This window comes from Lithobates pipiens, unplaced genomic scaffold (assembly GCF_037356315.1).
Source record: "Lithobates pipiens isolate NorthernLeopardFrog02 unplaced genomic scaffold, aLitPip1_a1.2 Scaffold_25, whole genome shotgun sequence".
NCBI lineage: Eukaryota > Metazoa > Chordata > Amphibia > Anura > Ranidae > Lithobates > Lithobates pipiens.
Window position 1 is genome coordinate 168,547,812 of NW_027507787.1, and position 17,162 is coordinate 168,564,973.

Consider the following 17,162-nt stretch of genomic DNA (forward strand, 5'->3'; position numbering starts at 1 on the left):
TTCAAAAAACTATTAGATAAACTATTAGATAAGCACCTGAATGACCACAAGGTTATACAATGTAATACTGACATAAAATCACACACATAGGTTGGATTTGATGGGCTTGTGTCTTTTTCAACCTCACCTACTATGTAACTATGTAACTCAAAATTGAGCTCAGGTGCATTCTGATTCCAATGATGATCATTGAGATATTTTTACAACTTCATTGGCATTCACCTGTGGTAAATTCAGTTGATTGGAATAATTTGGAAAGGCACACACCTATCTGTATAAGGTCCCACAGTTAACAGTGCATGTCAGAGCACAAACCAAGCCATGAAGTCCAAGGAATTGTCGGTAGACCTCCGAGACAGGATTGCATGAAGGCACAGACCTGGGCAAGGTTACATCATACGTAAATAGAGGAAGTTTGAAACCACCAGGACTCTTCCTAGTGTTGGCCGCCTTGCCAAATTGAACAACTCTGTAAATGTCCTTGAGTGGCCCAGCCAGAGCACAGACTTAAACCCGATTGAACATCTCTGGAAAGATCTGAAAATAGCTGTGCACCAATGCTCCCCATCCAACCTGATGGGGCTTGAGAGGTTCTGCGAAGAAGACTGGGAGAAACTGCCAAAAAATAGGTGAAGCATTATACGCAAAAAAACTTGATGCTGTAACTGGTGCCAATGGTGATTCAACAAACTATTGAGAAAAAGCTGTGAATACTAATGAATACATTTTTTTTTTTATCAATTTGAAAAGATTTCAAACTTCTTTCACATTGTCATTATGGGGTATTATTTTTAGACTTTTGAGGAAAATAATGAATTTAATCCATTTTGGAATAAAGCTCTAACATAACAAAATGTGGAAAAAGCAAAGCTCTGTGAATACTTTCTGTATGCACTGTATACACTACAAAAATTGAATATGCTAATTTATTGTTTTTTAACTGCACTACAACTGACCAATAGTCTGTCTTGGTCATGGTCAGCTATTGATGGCATGTCATCAATGAACAGAGACAAGAAAAGGTTAAAAGGCAGAAAGCTGACTCCATTGATAAAAGTGAGAAGATAACTAGTGAGGGGAAAACCCTTTTGTTTGAAGTTAGCACATCTCTAATGTGTTTGTGGTTACAACATTCCTCCCATTGTAACTTGTCTGGCAGGTTTCAATCTATTCTCTCTGTAAAAAATGCTTGCAGAGAACAGTGTCTGACAAAGTCATATTATAGAAGGGGCAGGTGAGAAAACATTTACAGCAAGATTTCTCCCAAAAACTATGGAAAAGGGATTACAATAAAGTCCAGGGATGGAAAAAAAAATTGCAAATTGTTGACCGCTACCAGGACCAACAAGGTAGGTGAAACTCTTCTTTTCCTCCTTGCTCTTTAGATATGAGCTATCTTGTGTCATAAGGTATCTGATTGCGTGTTAGGTTAATTACAATTGCATCTGAAATATTCTAACAATAATTAAAAATTTTTTTTTTATTTATTTACATTTGCAGATTGCTCAAATGCATATCTCAAATCAACCAATGATCTGCTAATTAAGTAAAACAAATAAAGGGAAAACTTTTGAGTTTATGTTTAACTTACCATACTTGAATTTACCGGTATCCCAAGAGGAAGTAATCACAGACTGGGAAAGGTCAGCCCAGAGCCAACCTACAAACTACTGAAATGCTTAGGCAAGTTGGTTGAATTATGAATCAGGTCACAGGTGATGATATAACGTTGTGTCACATAACTTGCTACATAGACAATTGAAATTTCATGCAGAGATAGGTTGAATTAAGTCTATTTATACCCAAAACTTTTTCTTTTTAGTTCTGGAAACAATGTAATAGACATGTGCTGTCCATTTTGTTCCGAATCGAAATTCGTAAAACATTTTTTGTTGTTCTGAATTTCGAATTACAATAGCAACGAATCCAAAATAACGTAACAAAATTTTTTGGACCATATTCAAATTCAAATAGTTTTCTAATCAATTTCTAATTGAATTCTAATACTTTTCAAATCAAATTTGCATTCTAATTTCAGAAGAGAATAAAATAAAGGAATAAAATAGAAAACAATAGAATAGAATAGAAAATTAAACAATAGAATAAAATAGAGTAAAACAGAACCGAATAGAAAATAAAAGAATGGGAAAAAAAACTGATAGAATTAAAAAATAAAGGAACGCAAAAGAATAGACTGTTAGAGTATAACAGAGCAAATTGGAATAGAAAGTTATTATTATTATTCTAGTATTATTATTATACAGGATTTATATAGCGCCAAAAGTTTACATAGCGCTTTACAACTTGAGGGTAGACAGTAAATATATAATACACTAATACAGCAGGAATCAGAGGGCCCGGCTCCTTAGAGCTTATAATTTAAGAGGCATCAAAAAATAAAAGAATAGAATAAATAATGAAGGAGTAGATACGAATAAAAAAAAATTTGAATATAAAGAATAAACCAATTTGTGAAATTCAAATTTCAAATAGAATAAATTTAAATTCAAATAGAAAGAAAAGAATAGAATAGGATAGAGTAGAAAAGATTAGAATAGAAAAAAAACAATAGAATAGAATAGAATGAATATAACCTTTTTCTGGAATTCAAATTTCTAATATAATAAATTTGAATTGGAATGGAATTGAAAAGACTAGATTAGAATAGAATAGAAAATAAACAATAGAATAGAATAGAAAAAAACAATAGAATAGAATAAAATAGACTATTACATTCTTCTGAAATTCAAATTTCAATAAAGTTTAATTAGAATAGAAAAGACTAGATTAAGAATGGAATAAAAAAAGAAATGAATAGAATAGAATAAACGATAGAAGAGAATAAACAATAGAAGAGAATAAAATAGAATATAACCATATTCCAAAATTTTGAATAGAAACAATTCAAATGTGCATAGAATAAAAAGGAATAGGAAGGAATAGAATTGAAAATGTAATAATAGAAAAAATAGAATAAAAACAATATAACAATATAACCATCTTCAGAAATTGGAATTTCAAATAGAATAGAAAAACAATCAAATAGAATGGAATAGATAGAATATAACCATCTTCCAAAATTCAAATTTCAGATAGAATGAATTCGATTTTGAAGGGATTTTGAATGGAGTTCAAGTTGATTAAAAATTTTCCAAATTCGGTTGAACTCAGTTTGAATAAACGAAAATAATTCCGAAGACGAATGAAACAAATTTAACCAAAATATTTTTATATAAATTACAATTGAAACAAAACGAAACAAATTTTTTCGTTCTGCACATGTCTAGAATGCATCTACGAATCATGGGGTCCCATAGCAAAATTTGAATGGGGTCCCCCAGCTAACTATAGCAAATGTGACAAAATGTGTCAATGAGTTTAAGGTGGTTCTAAGGTCAAATCTCAATGCATTACTTGCATTAGGGTAAAATAATGTCCTGCTACTTGTTCTGGATGTCCCCACCAAACACTTTCCTGACACCTCTCAGGACCCAGCGCTGTCCGCACTGGCAGCCCTATTCCCCCTCTCTTCCTGGATTCTCAGGTTTCACTGGCAGAAGCAGAAGCCATTGGCTCCTTCTGTTGTCAGTCAAATACTGCGAGGAGGGGAGGCATGGCCGAGCTGCACTATGTGTGTCTACAGCTGTCCACATATGGCACTGTGTTACTTTAACTGACAATTAATGGCCGTGTGACACTGTACCCAAATAAAATTGATATCCTTTTTTCCTCACAAATAGATTCCTTTCCTTTGGTAATATTTGCTCACCTCTGTGTTTTAAATTTTTTGGGTTATAAACAAAAAAAGACAGACAATTTTGAAAACAAAAAACTATATTTTTTACTTTCTGTTATAAAACATATCCAATAAAAAAAAGAAAAAAAAAAGATCCATCATGGATTGCTTTTGAAAAACCAACATAGGTACAAACATGCCTTAAACATACAGATTTAAAGTGTATCTGAACTGTATCTAAGCCCTTGTACACACAGTCGGAGATTCCGTCTGAATGTTTCCTATTGGACCGTTTTGTCGGATATTCCGACTGTGTGTGGTCTGCATCGGACTGTTTGTATATTCCGACGGACCAATTTTTCCAACTTGCCGGTAAAATTTTCCGACAAAATGCTCCGATCAGACATACTCCAATCATGTGTAGCCTACTCCGACGGACAAAGTGCCACGCATGCTCAGATCAAATTCCTAGACCAAAGATATTGGCTACTAGCCTGAATGTAGTCCCGTCCTAACGAAATAACGTCATCACGTTATGTACAATCGGATTTTCCAACAACGGAATTACTCCGACGGATTTGGTTGTCGGAATCTCCGACCGTGTGTACAAGGGCTTACAGTTTATTAGTAGGGATGAGCCAAACACCCCCTAGTTTGGTTCTCAACAGAATATGCAAACAGGCAAAAATTTTAAGGGTTAATATGCAAGTTATTGTCATAAAAAATGTTTGGGGACCTGGGTCCTGCCCCAGGGGACATGTATCAATGCAAAAAAAAAGTTTTAAAAACTGACGTTTTTTCAGGAGCAGTGATTTTAATAATGCTTAAAGTGAAACAATAAAAGTGAAATATTCCTATAAATTTTGTGCCTGGGGGTATCTATAGTATGCCTGTAAAGTGATGCATTTTTCCTGTGTTTAGAACAGTCCCTGTAAAAAATGACATTTCTAAAGGAAAAAAAGTCATTAAAAACTACTAGCGGCTATAATAAATTGTCGGGTCTTGACAATACAGATAAAAGTAATTGAAAAGAACAGCATGGGATCTCCCCCCCTCCCCCAGTCCATTACCAGGCCCTTTGGGTCTGGTATGAATATTAAGGGGAACCCCCGAACCAAAATTGAAAAAAAAAATTGCGTGCAAGGCCCTTTGCATATAAGCCTTTAAAATTAACACTTTTGATTTTTCATGTTAACCACTTGCCGACCGCCGCACGACGATATACGTCGGCAGAATGGCACGGGCAGGCATATGGGCGTATATATAAGTCCCTGCCTGCCCGCGGGTGGGGGGCCCGATCGGGCCCCCCCCCGGTGCCTGCGGCGGTCGGCATTCCTTCGAGAGCGATCCGGGATGAGGGGGCGGCCATTCATTCATGGCCACCCCCTCGCGATCGCTCTCGACGAATGGAAATCCTCCGCGACATCACTTCCTCTCCTGTAATGTAAACACAGGAGAGGAAGTGATGTATTCTCTCCTCCGTGTCGGTATTTTTCGTTCCGGCACCGAGGAGAGAGGTTCGGTGAGTTGCACCAACACACCACACATACAGTAGAACATGCCAGGCACACTCACACCCCCCCTTTACCCCCCGATCACCCCCCCAATTACCCCTGCCCCCCCAGTCACAGTGACACCAATAGCTTTTTTTTTTTTTTTTTTTTGCATTGGTGTCATTTGTGACTGTAATAACTGTTAGGGCAGTTAGGGTTAGCCCCCTTTAGTTCTAATGTGCCCCCCTAACCCCCCCAATAAAGGTTTAACCCCGTGATCACCCCCCGTCGCCAGTGTCACTAAGGCTGGGTTCACATTGCAGCGGTTTATGAGAACGAATGTGATTCGCACCGCACTGCAGTGCAAATCACATCCGATCTCTGTGCGATTCGAGTTCAGCCATTCACCGCACCCGCCGCAAATTCGCACGGGACCCTTTTTTTGGCCCGCAGCAGAATCGGATCGCATGGGTGTTCACACCATGCGATCCGAGTTTGCAGATCGCACTGCGATATGCGAACTGATCTGGGGGTGTCAGTAACATTTCACTGACACTCCCAGCAGTTCGCATAGGGCAGTGTGAACTGCCGCCGGGAGGCATGCGATGCGGGAACCCGCCGCGCATTCGCAACGTTTCCGCATCGCTCCAGTGTGAACCCAGCCTAATAAGTGATCATTTTTCTGATCGCTGTATTAGTGTCACAGGTGACGCTAGTTAGGCAGGTAGGTATTTAGGTTCGCCGCAACTTTTTATAGCGCCAGGGACCCCCATATACTACCGCATAAAGCCCCCTGATTGCCCCCTAGTTAACCCTTTCACCAGTGATCACCATATAACTGTTACAGGTGACGCTGGTTGGTTAGTTATTTTTTTATAGTTTCAGGGCACCCGCCATTTATTACCTAATAAAGGTTTAACCCCCTGATCACCCGGCGGGTGTCATTTGTGACTGTAATAACTGTTAGGGCAGTTAGGGTTAGCCCCCTTTAGTTCTAAGGTACCCCCTAACCCCCCCAATAAAGGTTTAACCCCGTGATCACCCCCCGTCGCCAGTGTCACTAAGGCTGGGTTCACATTGCAGCGGTTTATGAGAACGGATGTGATTCGCACCGCACTGCAGTGCAAATCACATCCGATCTCTGTGCGATTCGAGTTCAGCCATACAGATAGTATGGCTGAATTCGTGTCGCACCCGCCGCACCCGCCGCAAACTCGCACGGGACCCTTTTTTTGGTCCGCAGCAGAATCGGATCGCATGGGTGTTCACACCATGCGATCCAAGTTTGCAGATCGCACTGCGATATGCGAACTGATCTGGGGGTGTCATTAACATTTCACTGACACTCCCAGCAGTTCGCATAGGGCAGTGTGAACTGCCGCCGGGAGGCATGTGATGCGGGAACCCGCCGCGCATTCGTGGCGTTCCCACATCGCTCCAGTGTGAACCCAGCCTAATAAGCGATCGTTTTTCTGATCACTGTATTAGTGTCACAGGTGACGCTAGTTAGGCAGGTAGGTATTTAGGTTCGCCGCAGCTTTTTATAGCGCCAGGGACCCCCATATACTACCGCATAAAGCCCCCTGATTGCCCCCTAGTTAACCCTTTCACCAGTGATCACCATATAACTGTTACAGGTGACACTGGTTGGTTAGTTATTTTTTTTATAGTTTCAGGGCACCCGCCATTTATTACCTAGTCTCACTAGTGTACCCCTAAATTTAGGGGTGTCTACTTTCCAAAATGGGGTCATTTGGGGGGGGTTTGTGCCATCTTGGCATTTTATGGCCTTCAAAACTGTAACGCCCTTAGAAAGCCTGAAGGCGGTGCTTGGTTTTCGGGGCCCCGTACGCGGCTAGGCTCCCAAAAAGTCCCACATATGTGGTATCCCCGTACTCAGGAGAAGCAGCAGAATTTATTTTGGGGTGTCATTTCACATATGCCCATGGCATGCGTGAGCAATATATCATTTAGTGACAACTTTGTGAAAAAAAAAAAAAAGTTTGTAATTTTCCCGCAACTTGTGGCAAAATATAAAATATTCCATGGACTCAACATGCCTCTCAGCAAATAGCTTGGGGTGTCTACTTTCTAAAATGGGGTCATTTGTGGGGGTTTTGTGCCATCTTGGCATTTTATGGCCTTCAAAACTGTAATAGGTAGTGAGGAGTGAAGTCAAATATTTACGCCCTTAGAAAACCTGAAGGCGGTTCTTGGATTTCGGGGCCCCGTACGTGGCTAGGCTCCCAAAAAGTCCCACATATGTGGTATCCCCGTACTCAGGAGAAGCAGCAGAATTTATTTTGGGGTGTCATTTCACATATGCCCATAGCATGTGTGAGCAATATATCATTTAGTGACAACTTTGTGTAAAAAAAAAAAAAAATTATTTTTTTGTCATTATTCAATCGCTTGAGGCAAAAAAATAAAATATTCGATGGGCTCAACATGCCACTTATCAATTTCCTTAGGGGGTCTACTTTCCAAAATGGGGTCATTTGGGGGGGTTTTGTACTGCCCTGCCATTTTAGCACCTCAAGAACTGAGATAGGCAGTCGTAAACTAAAAGCTGCGTAAATTCCAGAAAACGTACCTTAGTTTGTAGATGTGACAACTTTTGCGCAAACCAATAAATATACAATTATTGACTTTTTTTTTACCAAAGACATGTGGCTGAATACATTTTGGCCTAAATGTATGACTAAAATTGAATTTATTGGATTTTTCTAATAACAAAAAGTAGAAAATATCATTTTTTTTCAAAATTTGCGGTCTTTTTCCATTTATATCACAAAAAATAAAAATCGCAGAGGCAATCAAATACCATCAAAAGAAAGCTCTATTTGTGGGAAGAAAAGGACGCAAATTTTGAAGCTTTCGAGTTTGCCCCGAACACCGCATATTGTTTGATGTTCGTAGAACATCCGAACAACCAAAGTTCAGCCCGAACTTATGTTTGGGCCGAACAGTTCACCCATCCCTATTTCTTAGTGTTCCCTTTTGATCTGTTAACGATACGCTGAATGCATTTTGCTATGTCTGTTTAAAAAAGTGTTTCCTGCCAGAAACCTTGTAAGCTGTTAATGTCCTGTTCTCTCTGATTATGCAGTATTGTTATTAGTTGCATTGTTCCCATCTATCTCTGTGAACTACAGACCACCTCCACCTATATTATGTAAAAATGTGAGGGGTACATGCTTTGTAGTTCTGCCCTAGGGTAACAATGCTGCTACACCAATACAGTAAGTGAGTTTTGTCACCTTAGAACAGGAAATGTGTTACTGGCAGGATCTGAAGGTGAAAATAAAGGGGAAAAAACCCAATACGGTCACCATGTCAGGATGCATGTAAGTATTGGTATGCTTTGATACATTACATTTTTGTTCTTGGGATTAATTATTCTTTGAAACTTGGAAAGAAAAAAGCTCCCACATCTTCCAGGTTGACTAAATCTGCATGTTTATTTATTCATATCAGTTACTGGACCTCTGGTTGCCACCAGGGTTATCAGATCAGGGGATTTTTCCCTACTATTCCTATTCTGATGAAAACTAACAATTTGGGATTTTATTTTATTTGGTGTAATATGTCACCAGAACAAATAAACAGAGTTCATCTCCCTAACGGGGATACAGACAGCAATAAAAATCAGACACAGGTTCTAATCACATTCCCATCTATTCAAAAGGTTGGCTTTTGTTCTACTTTGAGGAGGAAAGGGCTGCCTCTGCTCTCTGTTCGTATATTGCTATATAAATAAGTATTGAACATATAAATTTTTTCTAGTTAAATATATTTCTAAAGGTGCTATTGACATGACATTTTGACCACAGGTCAGTAACAACCCATGCAATCCATACACACAAAGAAACCAAAACAAATATGTTCAGGAACTAAGTTATGTGTAATAAAATGGAACGACACGGAAAAGGTATTGAACACATAAAGAAAGGGAGGTGCAAACAGACATGGAAAGCCAAGACACCAGCTTAAATCTATCAGTAATTAGAAAGCAATCCTGCCCCTGGTCAGTACAAATTTATATCAGCTGGTTCAGAGTCAACTGATGGCCTATAAAAAGGTGTCTTTTTACCAAGGTGTCACACAAGAAACATCTCATGATGGGTAAAAGGAAAGAGGTCTCTCAAGACCTTTGCAACCTTATTGTTGCAAAACATATTGATGGCATTGGTTACAGAAGGCTTTCTAAACTTCTAAATGTATTACTGAGCTGTGTTGGGGCCATTATCTGGAAGGGGAAAGAACATCATTTCACTACAAACCGGCCATGACCAAGTGCTCCTCAAGATTTCTGACAGAGGAGTGAAAATAATTATTAGAAGAATTGTCCAAGAGCCAAGGACCACTTGTGGAGAGCTTTAGAAAGACCTGTAATTAGCAGGTACAATCGTTTCAAAGAAAACAATAAGTAATGCACTCAACCGCCATGGCCTGTATGCACATTCTCCGGGCAAGCCTCCACTGTTAAAGAAAAAACATGTTGAAAGTCGTTTAAAGGTTACTGCACAAGATTAAGACAAGCCTGTGAAATACTGGGAGAATACAGTCTGGTCAGATGAGACCAAAATTGGACTCTTTGGATGCCAAAATACACACTATATATTTGAAGGTCAAATGGCACTGCACCTCAACCCAAAAACACCCCTATACCAACAGGGAAATTTGGAGGTGGGGACATCATGATGTGGGGCTTTTTTTCAGCATACGGTACTGGCAAACTTCATATCATTGAAGGAAGGATGAATGGAAAAATGCACCAAGACTTTCTTCATAAAAATCTGCTGCCATCTACCAGGATGATGAAGATAAAACGAGGGTGGGCATTTCAGCAAGACAATGATGCCAAACACAAAGCCAAGAAAACTCTCATTTGGTTTCAACGAAATAAAATAAAGCTGCTAGAATGCCCCAGCCAATCACCTGATTTAAATCCAATAGAATCTATGGAAAGAACTAAAAATCAGAGTTCATAGAAGAAGCCCATGGAACCTTCAAAATTTGAAGACTGTGGAAGAATGGGCCAAAATCACAACAACGGCTAATGCATGCTACTAGTTTCTCCATACAGGAGGCATCTTGAAGCTGTCATTAGCAACAAAGGATTTTGTACCAAGTACTAAATTAGTTTCAGTTAGTGTGTTCAATCATTTTTCCCTGTGTCATTCTATTTTATTACACATAACTTAATTTCTGAACCTATTTGTTTTGGTTTCTTTATATGTATGGGTTGCATGGGTTGTTACTGATGTGATGAAAATTGAATGTCAACAGCACCTTTAGAAATATATTTACATAAAAAAATGGTGACGTGTTCAATACATAATTTACCTGCTATATGTCACCCATAATTGGGAAGTCAGATAGTTTAAATCAGGGTTTCTCAACCGGGCTTCCATGGAACCCTAGCATCCCTCTGGAGGCTGTTAGGGCTTCCTTGAGCAATAACTAATTTCTGCCTCTCAAACAAATTCCCACTGACACCATAGATTTTTATTAGCTATCTCTAAAGGGAAATTCTTTCCAATGACCACAGTGTAATGCCTCGTACACACGATCAAACAATCCAGTGGAAAAGTCCGGTGGACAATCCCCCCTGTGTAGGCTCCGGCTGACTTTTTTTACCCAAAAGTCCGGCAGACTAACAAAGTATTTTTGCACTCCAATCTGTCTGCATTTCGGCGGACAATCTGGCCGTGTGTGTGCCAGTACTTTTGAAATGAACTGACTTTTCCCGCCCAGAGACTGACTTTTCCCGCACTCATTTTGAGCGTGTCTTCAGGTAGCCGGGGCCAGTGAAGGAGGCGTTGCTGGCCCCGTCACCTGGTATGGACTTAAAGGGGAACCAATATGCTGAAAAATCGGCGTGGGGGTCCCCCCTAGGTCCCTATCAGACCCTTATCTGAGATGTACCCGGCTGGCCAGGAAAGGGGTTGGGGACGAGCGAGCGCCCCCCCTCCTGAGCCATACCAGGCCGCGTGCCCTCAACATGGGGGGTGCCTTGGGGAAGGGGGGCCGCGCGGCCCCCCCACCCCAAAGCACCTTGTCCCCATGTTGATGAGGACAAGGGCCTCTTCCCGACAACCCTAGCCGTTGGTTGTCAGGGTCTGCGGGCGAGGGGCTTATCAGAATCCGGGAGCCCCCTTTAATAAGGGGGCCCCTGGATACCGGCCCCCCACCCTATGTGAATGAGTATGGGGTACAATGTACAATGGGGTCCCATTCACCTGTGAAAAAAAGTAAAAAAAAAACACAACACACAAGGGTTAAAATAGTTTATTGCACAGCTCCGGGGGTCTTCTCGCCAGACTCCTCCGCTATCTTCTGCTAGCTCTTTTACTAGCGGGGGAGCCCGGCTTTCTTCTTCACCGCCGCCCTCTTCTTCCGACTTCCGGGGTTCGGGGGTCTTGTCCCCCCTCTTCCGTTCTTCTTGCCGGGCCTTCTTCTAGCTCTTTTACAAGCGGTAGCCCAGTCTTCTGTCGCCGCTGTCGCCGTCTTCTGTTCTTCTCTTCTTCTTTTCTTTTCTTCAGATGTTGCCTCGTCGCTGCCTCCGCTCACAATGGCAGGGACGTGGCGCGGCGCCTTATATAGGGACATCACCGGATGATGTCCCCGCCCATTATGATGTCACAGTCCCAGCATCATCTCCTCTCCCATCCAGAGGATGCTGGGACTGTGACATCATAATGGGCAGGGACATCATCCAGTGATATATAAGTCGCCGCGTCCCCGTCATTGTGAGCAGAGACAGCGATGAGGCAACATCTGAAGAGAAGAAGCGAAGAAGAGAAGAACAGAAGACGGCGACAGCGGTGACAGAAGACCTTATTAAAGGAGGCTCCCGGATTCCGATAAGCCCCCCGCCCACAGACCCCAAAAACCAACGGCCAGGGTTGTCGGGAAGAGGCCCTTGTCCTCATCAACATGGGGACAAGGTGCTTTGGGGTGGGGGGCCGAGCGGCCCCCCCTTCCCCAAGGCACCCCCCCATGTTGAGGGCATGCGGCCTGGTACGGCTCAGGAGGTGGGGGGGGCGTTCGCTCGTCCCCACCCCCTTTCCTGGCCGGCCAGGTAGCGCCCTCAGATAAGGGTCTGATGTGGACCTAGGGGGGGACCCCCACGCTGATTTTTCGGCGTAGGGATTCCCCTTTAACTCCATACCAGGTGACAGGGCCAGCGACGCCTCCTTCACTGGCCCCGGCTACCTGGAGACACGCTCAAAATGAGCGGACTTTCCTCCGCGTGTGTGGGTGAGTCCGTTCATTTCAAAAGTATGGCGGATAGTCTGGCGGACTTAGTACGCCATATTAGTCCTCTGAAAAAGTGCCGTGTGTGGGCAAGTAGCTCGTTCGGAAAGTCCAGCGGACAGTCCGGCGGGAAGTCCGCCAGACTAAGTCCGCCGGATAGTCGGCTACGTGTGTACGCGGCATAAGAAGCATTCTTCCCAAAGATCATCAAACTAATGTATCATGAGTTGCAGTAATTTTAGAAAGGGTTTCCTGAGACCAGAATAGTATGTCAAGGGTTCGTTTGTGTTGAAAAGGTTGAGAAAGGCTGATTTACATGATTAGATTTCCATTCACAGAATTTTGCTCGTTAAAGAAAAAAATTCTATCCTGCTCCTTCAAATATTTTCGAAGCTACAGTGGATTTGATCCCACCATCAAACAATCCCACAAACCATTTCAAAATCTAATAAATGTTCAAAATTATACTGGTGTATGGTCAGCTTTAGGGACCACTTTTGACATACTTGCATTGTATTGCGTATTTTTTTGCCTATATGTTCCGTTACCTTTCTGCTGTCTAGAGTGGCTGCCGTTGTTTTGTTAATTGGTTACTATATTCAATGGGAAACATTGTGGTTACAGTTTCTTCTTGTCTGAGCCTTCAGTAATTAACTTGATGCTCTAACCCAACAGGTGGATCTCTACATTAATTAAAAGGAATCCAAAGAAAAGCTCAGGAACCAAGAAGAATGACATTGATACGTGCAGTCTCCAGGAATTAGCCCACTGAACATTCATAATTGGAAGCTCTTCCTGCAGCCTACAGGATGAGAGGGGAGGTGGTTTAAGGTGCCCATTGTCTCCAAGGTGGACTGTTTCTCCAGGAGTGACTGAGATCTCTTCATTGTCAATGCACCTATAGGACTAAACTGTTCAAAGGTTTAAAAGGATTCTGGGGCTTGAGAGTCAAAATGGTCCTATGTTGGAAAGATAAGCAAGAGGAAAGCTCATGTGAGATCAATTTACGTCAGCAAAAAAGGTAATTTGTTAATTCAATTAAAGTGAAATTCCAGGCTTGTACTAACTAATCTTAAAACTGCTCTCACCTTCTTCTAACACACTAATTACCCTGTAGGCCGCTCTGGTCTGGTTACATGATTAGCTCCCCTGCGTCATCCAACGGTGGCTTCAGGGAAGAGGACAGAGAGCTGAAAATGGATAGTAAGCTTATGGTTGATGTCACTGATCAGGCATTCCAGCCATTGTCAGAGAAATCTTTCCTCTCCACTGTAACCTGCACTGAATGACACAAGGAGATTACATGACCACACAGGAACTGCCTGAGAATAGGTAAGTATATGCATCTTTCTTCAACTAGTATAGGGAGCAGTTTTAAGATTAGTTAGTATATGCCTGGAATTCCACTTTGATGTAACATAAGACCCCTTCCACTGCGCCATTAGAAAACCTTCTAAGCTATATTGCGTATCCTTCATTCTAGAAATGTAAGTTGCTTGGCTGTATTTCTGCCCATCAGGGGCATATCTAGGTTATCTGCTGCTTGAGGCAACTTTTATCTGCCTTCTCCCCAAAACAAAAAACAAAAAAAAAAAATCAGTACAATTTCTTCTAGATTAGACAAAAACCATTTCCTCCTGAGTTTTCTAGGGGTTTCTCGATCAATGAACAGTAGTAAATTGATTTCCGAGCTACACCGGCCACCGAGGCTAGGGGCTGATTTTTGGAAAAAGAAGCCTTAGTACTACCATGCTAACAGTTTTAATCCTAGCATCAATTTTAATACTGTCCAATCCAAAAGGTCTTCTCTAGGGACAAATTTCCACTAACACCAGCGATGTAAGGGTTTATATCTACACTACACTAAGGCAAGGTATCAAAAAGAGCATTACAGATAGTGATGGCCGAACGGTTCGCCCGGCGGTCGTTTCGCGGCGAATTTCCGACTTTCGCCGTCCGCGGGTTCGAACGCCTTTTTCCGTCGTTCGCCCCGGCGGACTTACGTGTTTAATGTATACAAGAACTTTAACCTTTCGTGACACGTTTATCATGTGTTACAGGACAACCAATTGAGACATGACAGCTCATGGACACTTGGACATTCCCCCTAACCTATAAATACACCCGATCCGGTGGCCATTTTACATTCTTTCTTCTGTCACTGTAGGGAAAGGATCCTGTGTGGAGTAGGGACAGAGAAAACGCTAGCTATTTGGTACACAAAAGTTCTTTTCAGGACTGGTATAGGTGTTAGGTCAGCAGCCTGAGTTTCTTTTGTCAGTTTAGATAAAGGGACAGAGCGCTGTATGCTGCTATTTTAGGGACAGCTCAGCCAGATTAGTCTTTCTTCATCATCATCATCATCATCATCATTAGCTGTTACTATCAGGTCCACAAAAGAGCTGTTCCAGCTAATCGTTCCAGCCTACTCTTTTTTGCCAATTTGTATAGGGACAGGCAGGAAGCAGTGTTGTCAGGCAGTGAGGATAATTTTAAAGACTTGCTGTTACTATTAGTTCCACAAAGGTTCTTTTCAGGACTGGTATCAGTGGTACGGTAATAGGCTTGTACACGTATAATATTCTTTCTTCCAAATATAGAAAGAATATTATACTTGACTGCTGCCCTTCTGCTGCAGTCTGCTAATCATTCACAACTCACTTGTTCCACAAAAGTTCTTATAAGGACTGGTAACTTGGTCTGTCTAGGGTGCTACGGTACATAGGCTTGGGTGCGGTACAGTCTGCTGTTCTGTAAGGACCGCTATCGGTCCACAATAGATAGGGTTGCCGTGCACTACTGCTGACCGCTGCCCTATACTGCAGCAGTCCTTCAGCGGTATAGGGACTGACGCACAGTCTGCTAAACACTAATACACAACCTGCTTGGTCCACAAAAGTTCTTATAAGGACTGGTAACTTGGTATAGGGTGCTACGGTACATAGGCCTGAGTGCGTTACAGTCTGCTGTTCTGTAAGGACCGCTATCGGTCCACAATACATAGGGTTGCCGTGCACTACTGCTGACCGCTGCCCTATACTGCAGCAGTCCTTCATTGGTATAGGGACTGACGTACAGTCTGCTAATCACTAACACACAACCTGCTTGGTCCACAAAAGTTCTTATAAGGACTGGTAACTTGGTATAGGGTGCTACGGTACATAGGCCTGAGTGCGTTACAGTCTGCTGTTCTGTAAGGACCGCTATCGGTCCACAATACATAGGGTTGCCGTGCACTACTGCTGACCGCTGCCCTATACTGCAGCAGTCCTTCAGCGGTATAGGGACTGACGCACAGTCTGCTAAACACTAACACACAACCTGCTTGGTCCACAAAAGTTCTTATAAGGACTGGTAACTTGGTATAGGGTGCTACGGTACATAGGCCTGAGTGCGTTACAGTCTGCTGTTCTGTAAGGACCGCTATCGGTCCACAATACATAGGGTTGCCGTGCACTACTGCTGACCGCTGCCCTATACTGCAGCAGTCCTTCATTGGTATAGGGACTGACGTACAGTCTGCTAATCACTAACACACAACCTGCTTGGTCCACAAAAGTTCTTATAAGGACTGGTAACTTGGTATAGGGTGCTACGGTACATAGGCCTGAGTGCGTTACAGTCTGCTGTTCTGTAAGGACCGCTATCGGTCCACAATACATAGGGTTGCCGTGCACTACTGCTGACCGCTGCCCTATACTGCAGCAGTCCTTCATTGGTATAGGGACTGACGTACAGTCTGCTAATCACTAACACACAACCTGCTTGGTCCACAAAAGTTCTTATAAGGACTGGTAACTTGGTATAGGGTGCTACGGTACATAGGCCTGAGTGCGTTACAGTCTGCTGTTCTGTAAGGACCGCTATCGGTCCACAATACATAGGGTTGCCGTGCACTACTGCTGACCGCTGCCCTATACTGCAGCAGTCCTTCAGCGGTATAGGGACTGACGCACAGTCTGCTAAACACTAACACACAACCTGCTTGGTCCACAAAAGTTCTTATAAGGACTGGTAACTTGGTATAGGGTGCTACGGTACATAGGCCTGAGTGCGTTACAGTCTGCTGTTCTGTAAGGACCGCTATCGGTCCACAATACATAGGGTTGCCGTGCACTACTGCTGACCGCTGCCCTATACTGCAGCAGTCCTTCATTGGTATAGGGACTGACGTACAGTCTGCTAATCACTAACACACAACCTGCTTGGTCCACAAAAGTTCTTATAAGGACTGGTAACTTGGTATAGGGTGCTACGGTACATAGGCCTGAGTGCGTTACAGTCTGCTGTTCTGTAAGGACCGCTATCGGTCCACAATACATAGGGTTGCCGTGCACTACTGCTGACCGCTGCCCTATACTGCAGCAGTCCTTCATTGGTATAGGGACTGACGTACAGTCTGCTAATCACTAACACACAACCTGCTTGGTCCACAAAAGTTCTTATAAGGACTGGTAACTTGGTATAGGGTGCTACGGTACATAGGCCTGAGTGCGTTACAGTCTGCTGTTCTGTAAGGACCGCTATCGGTCCACAATACATAGGGTTGCCGTGCACTACTGCTGACCGCTGCCCTATACTGCAGCAGTCCTTCAGCGGTATAGGGACTGACGCACAGTCTGCTAAACACTAACACACAACCTGCTTGGTCCACAAAAGTTCTTATAAGG

General features: G+C 42.6%; 1 protein-coding gene across 1 annotated transcript in view; it reads left to right on the top strand.

The window, feature by feature from the left end:
- The first annotated feature begins 1,158 nt into the window (after positions 1-1,158).
- LOC143930644 (transient receptor potential cation channel subfamily V member 6-like) overlaps positions 1,159-17,162 on the top strand; it is a 100,265-nt gene continuing 84,261 nt past the window's right edge. The window contains exons 1-2 of the mRNA XM_077455139.1: positions 1,159-1,349; positions 13,168-13,513. Coding sequence (XP_077311265.1) covers positions 13,446-13,513 — 68 coding nt within the window. The 5' untranslated portion in view covers positions 1,159-1,349; positions 13,168-13,445. The remainder of the gene's footprint in view (positions 1,350-13,167; positions 13,514-17,162) is intronic.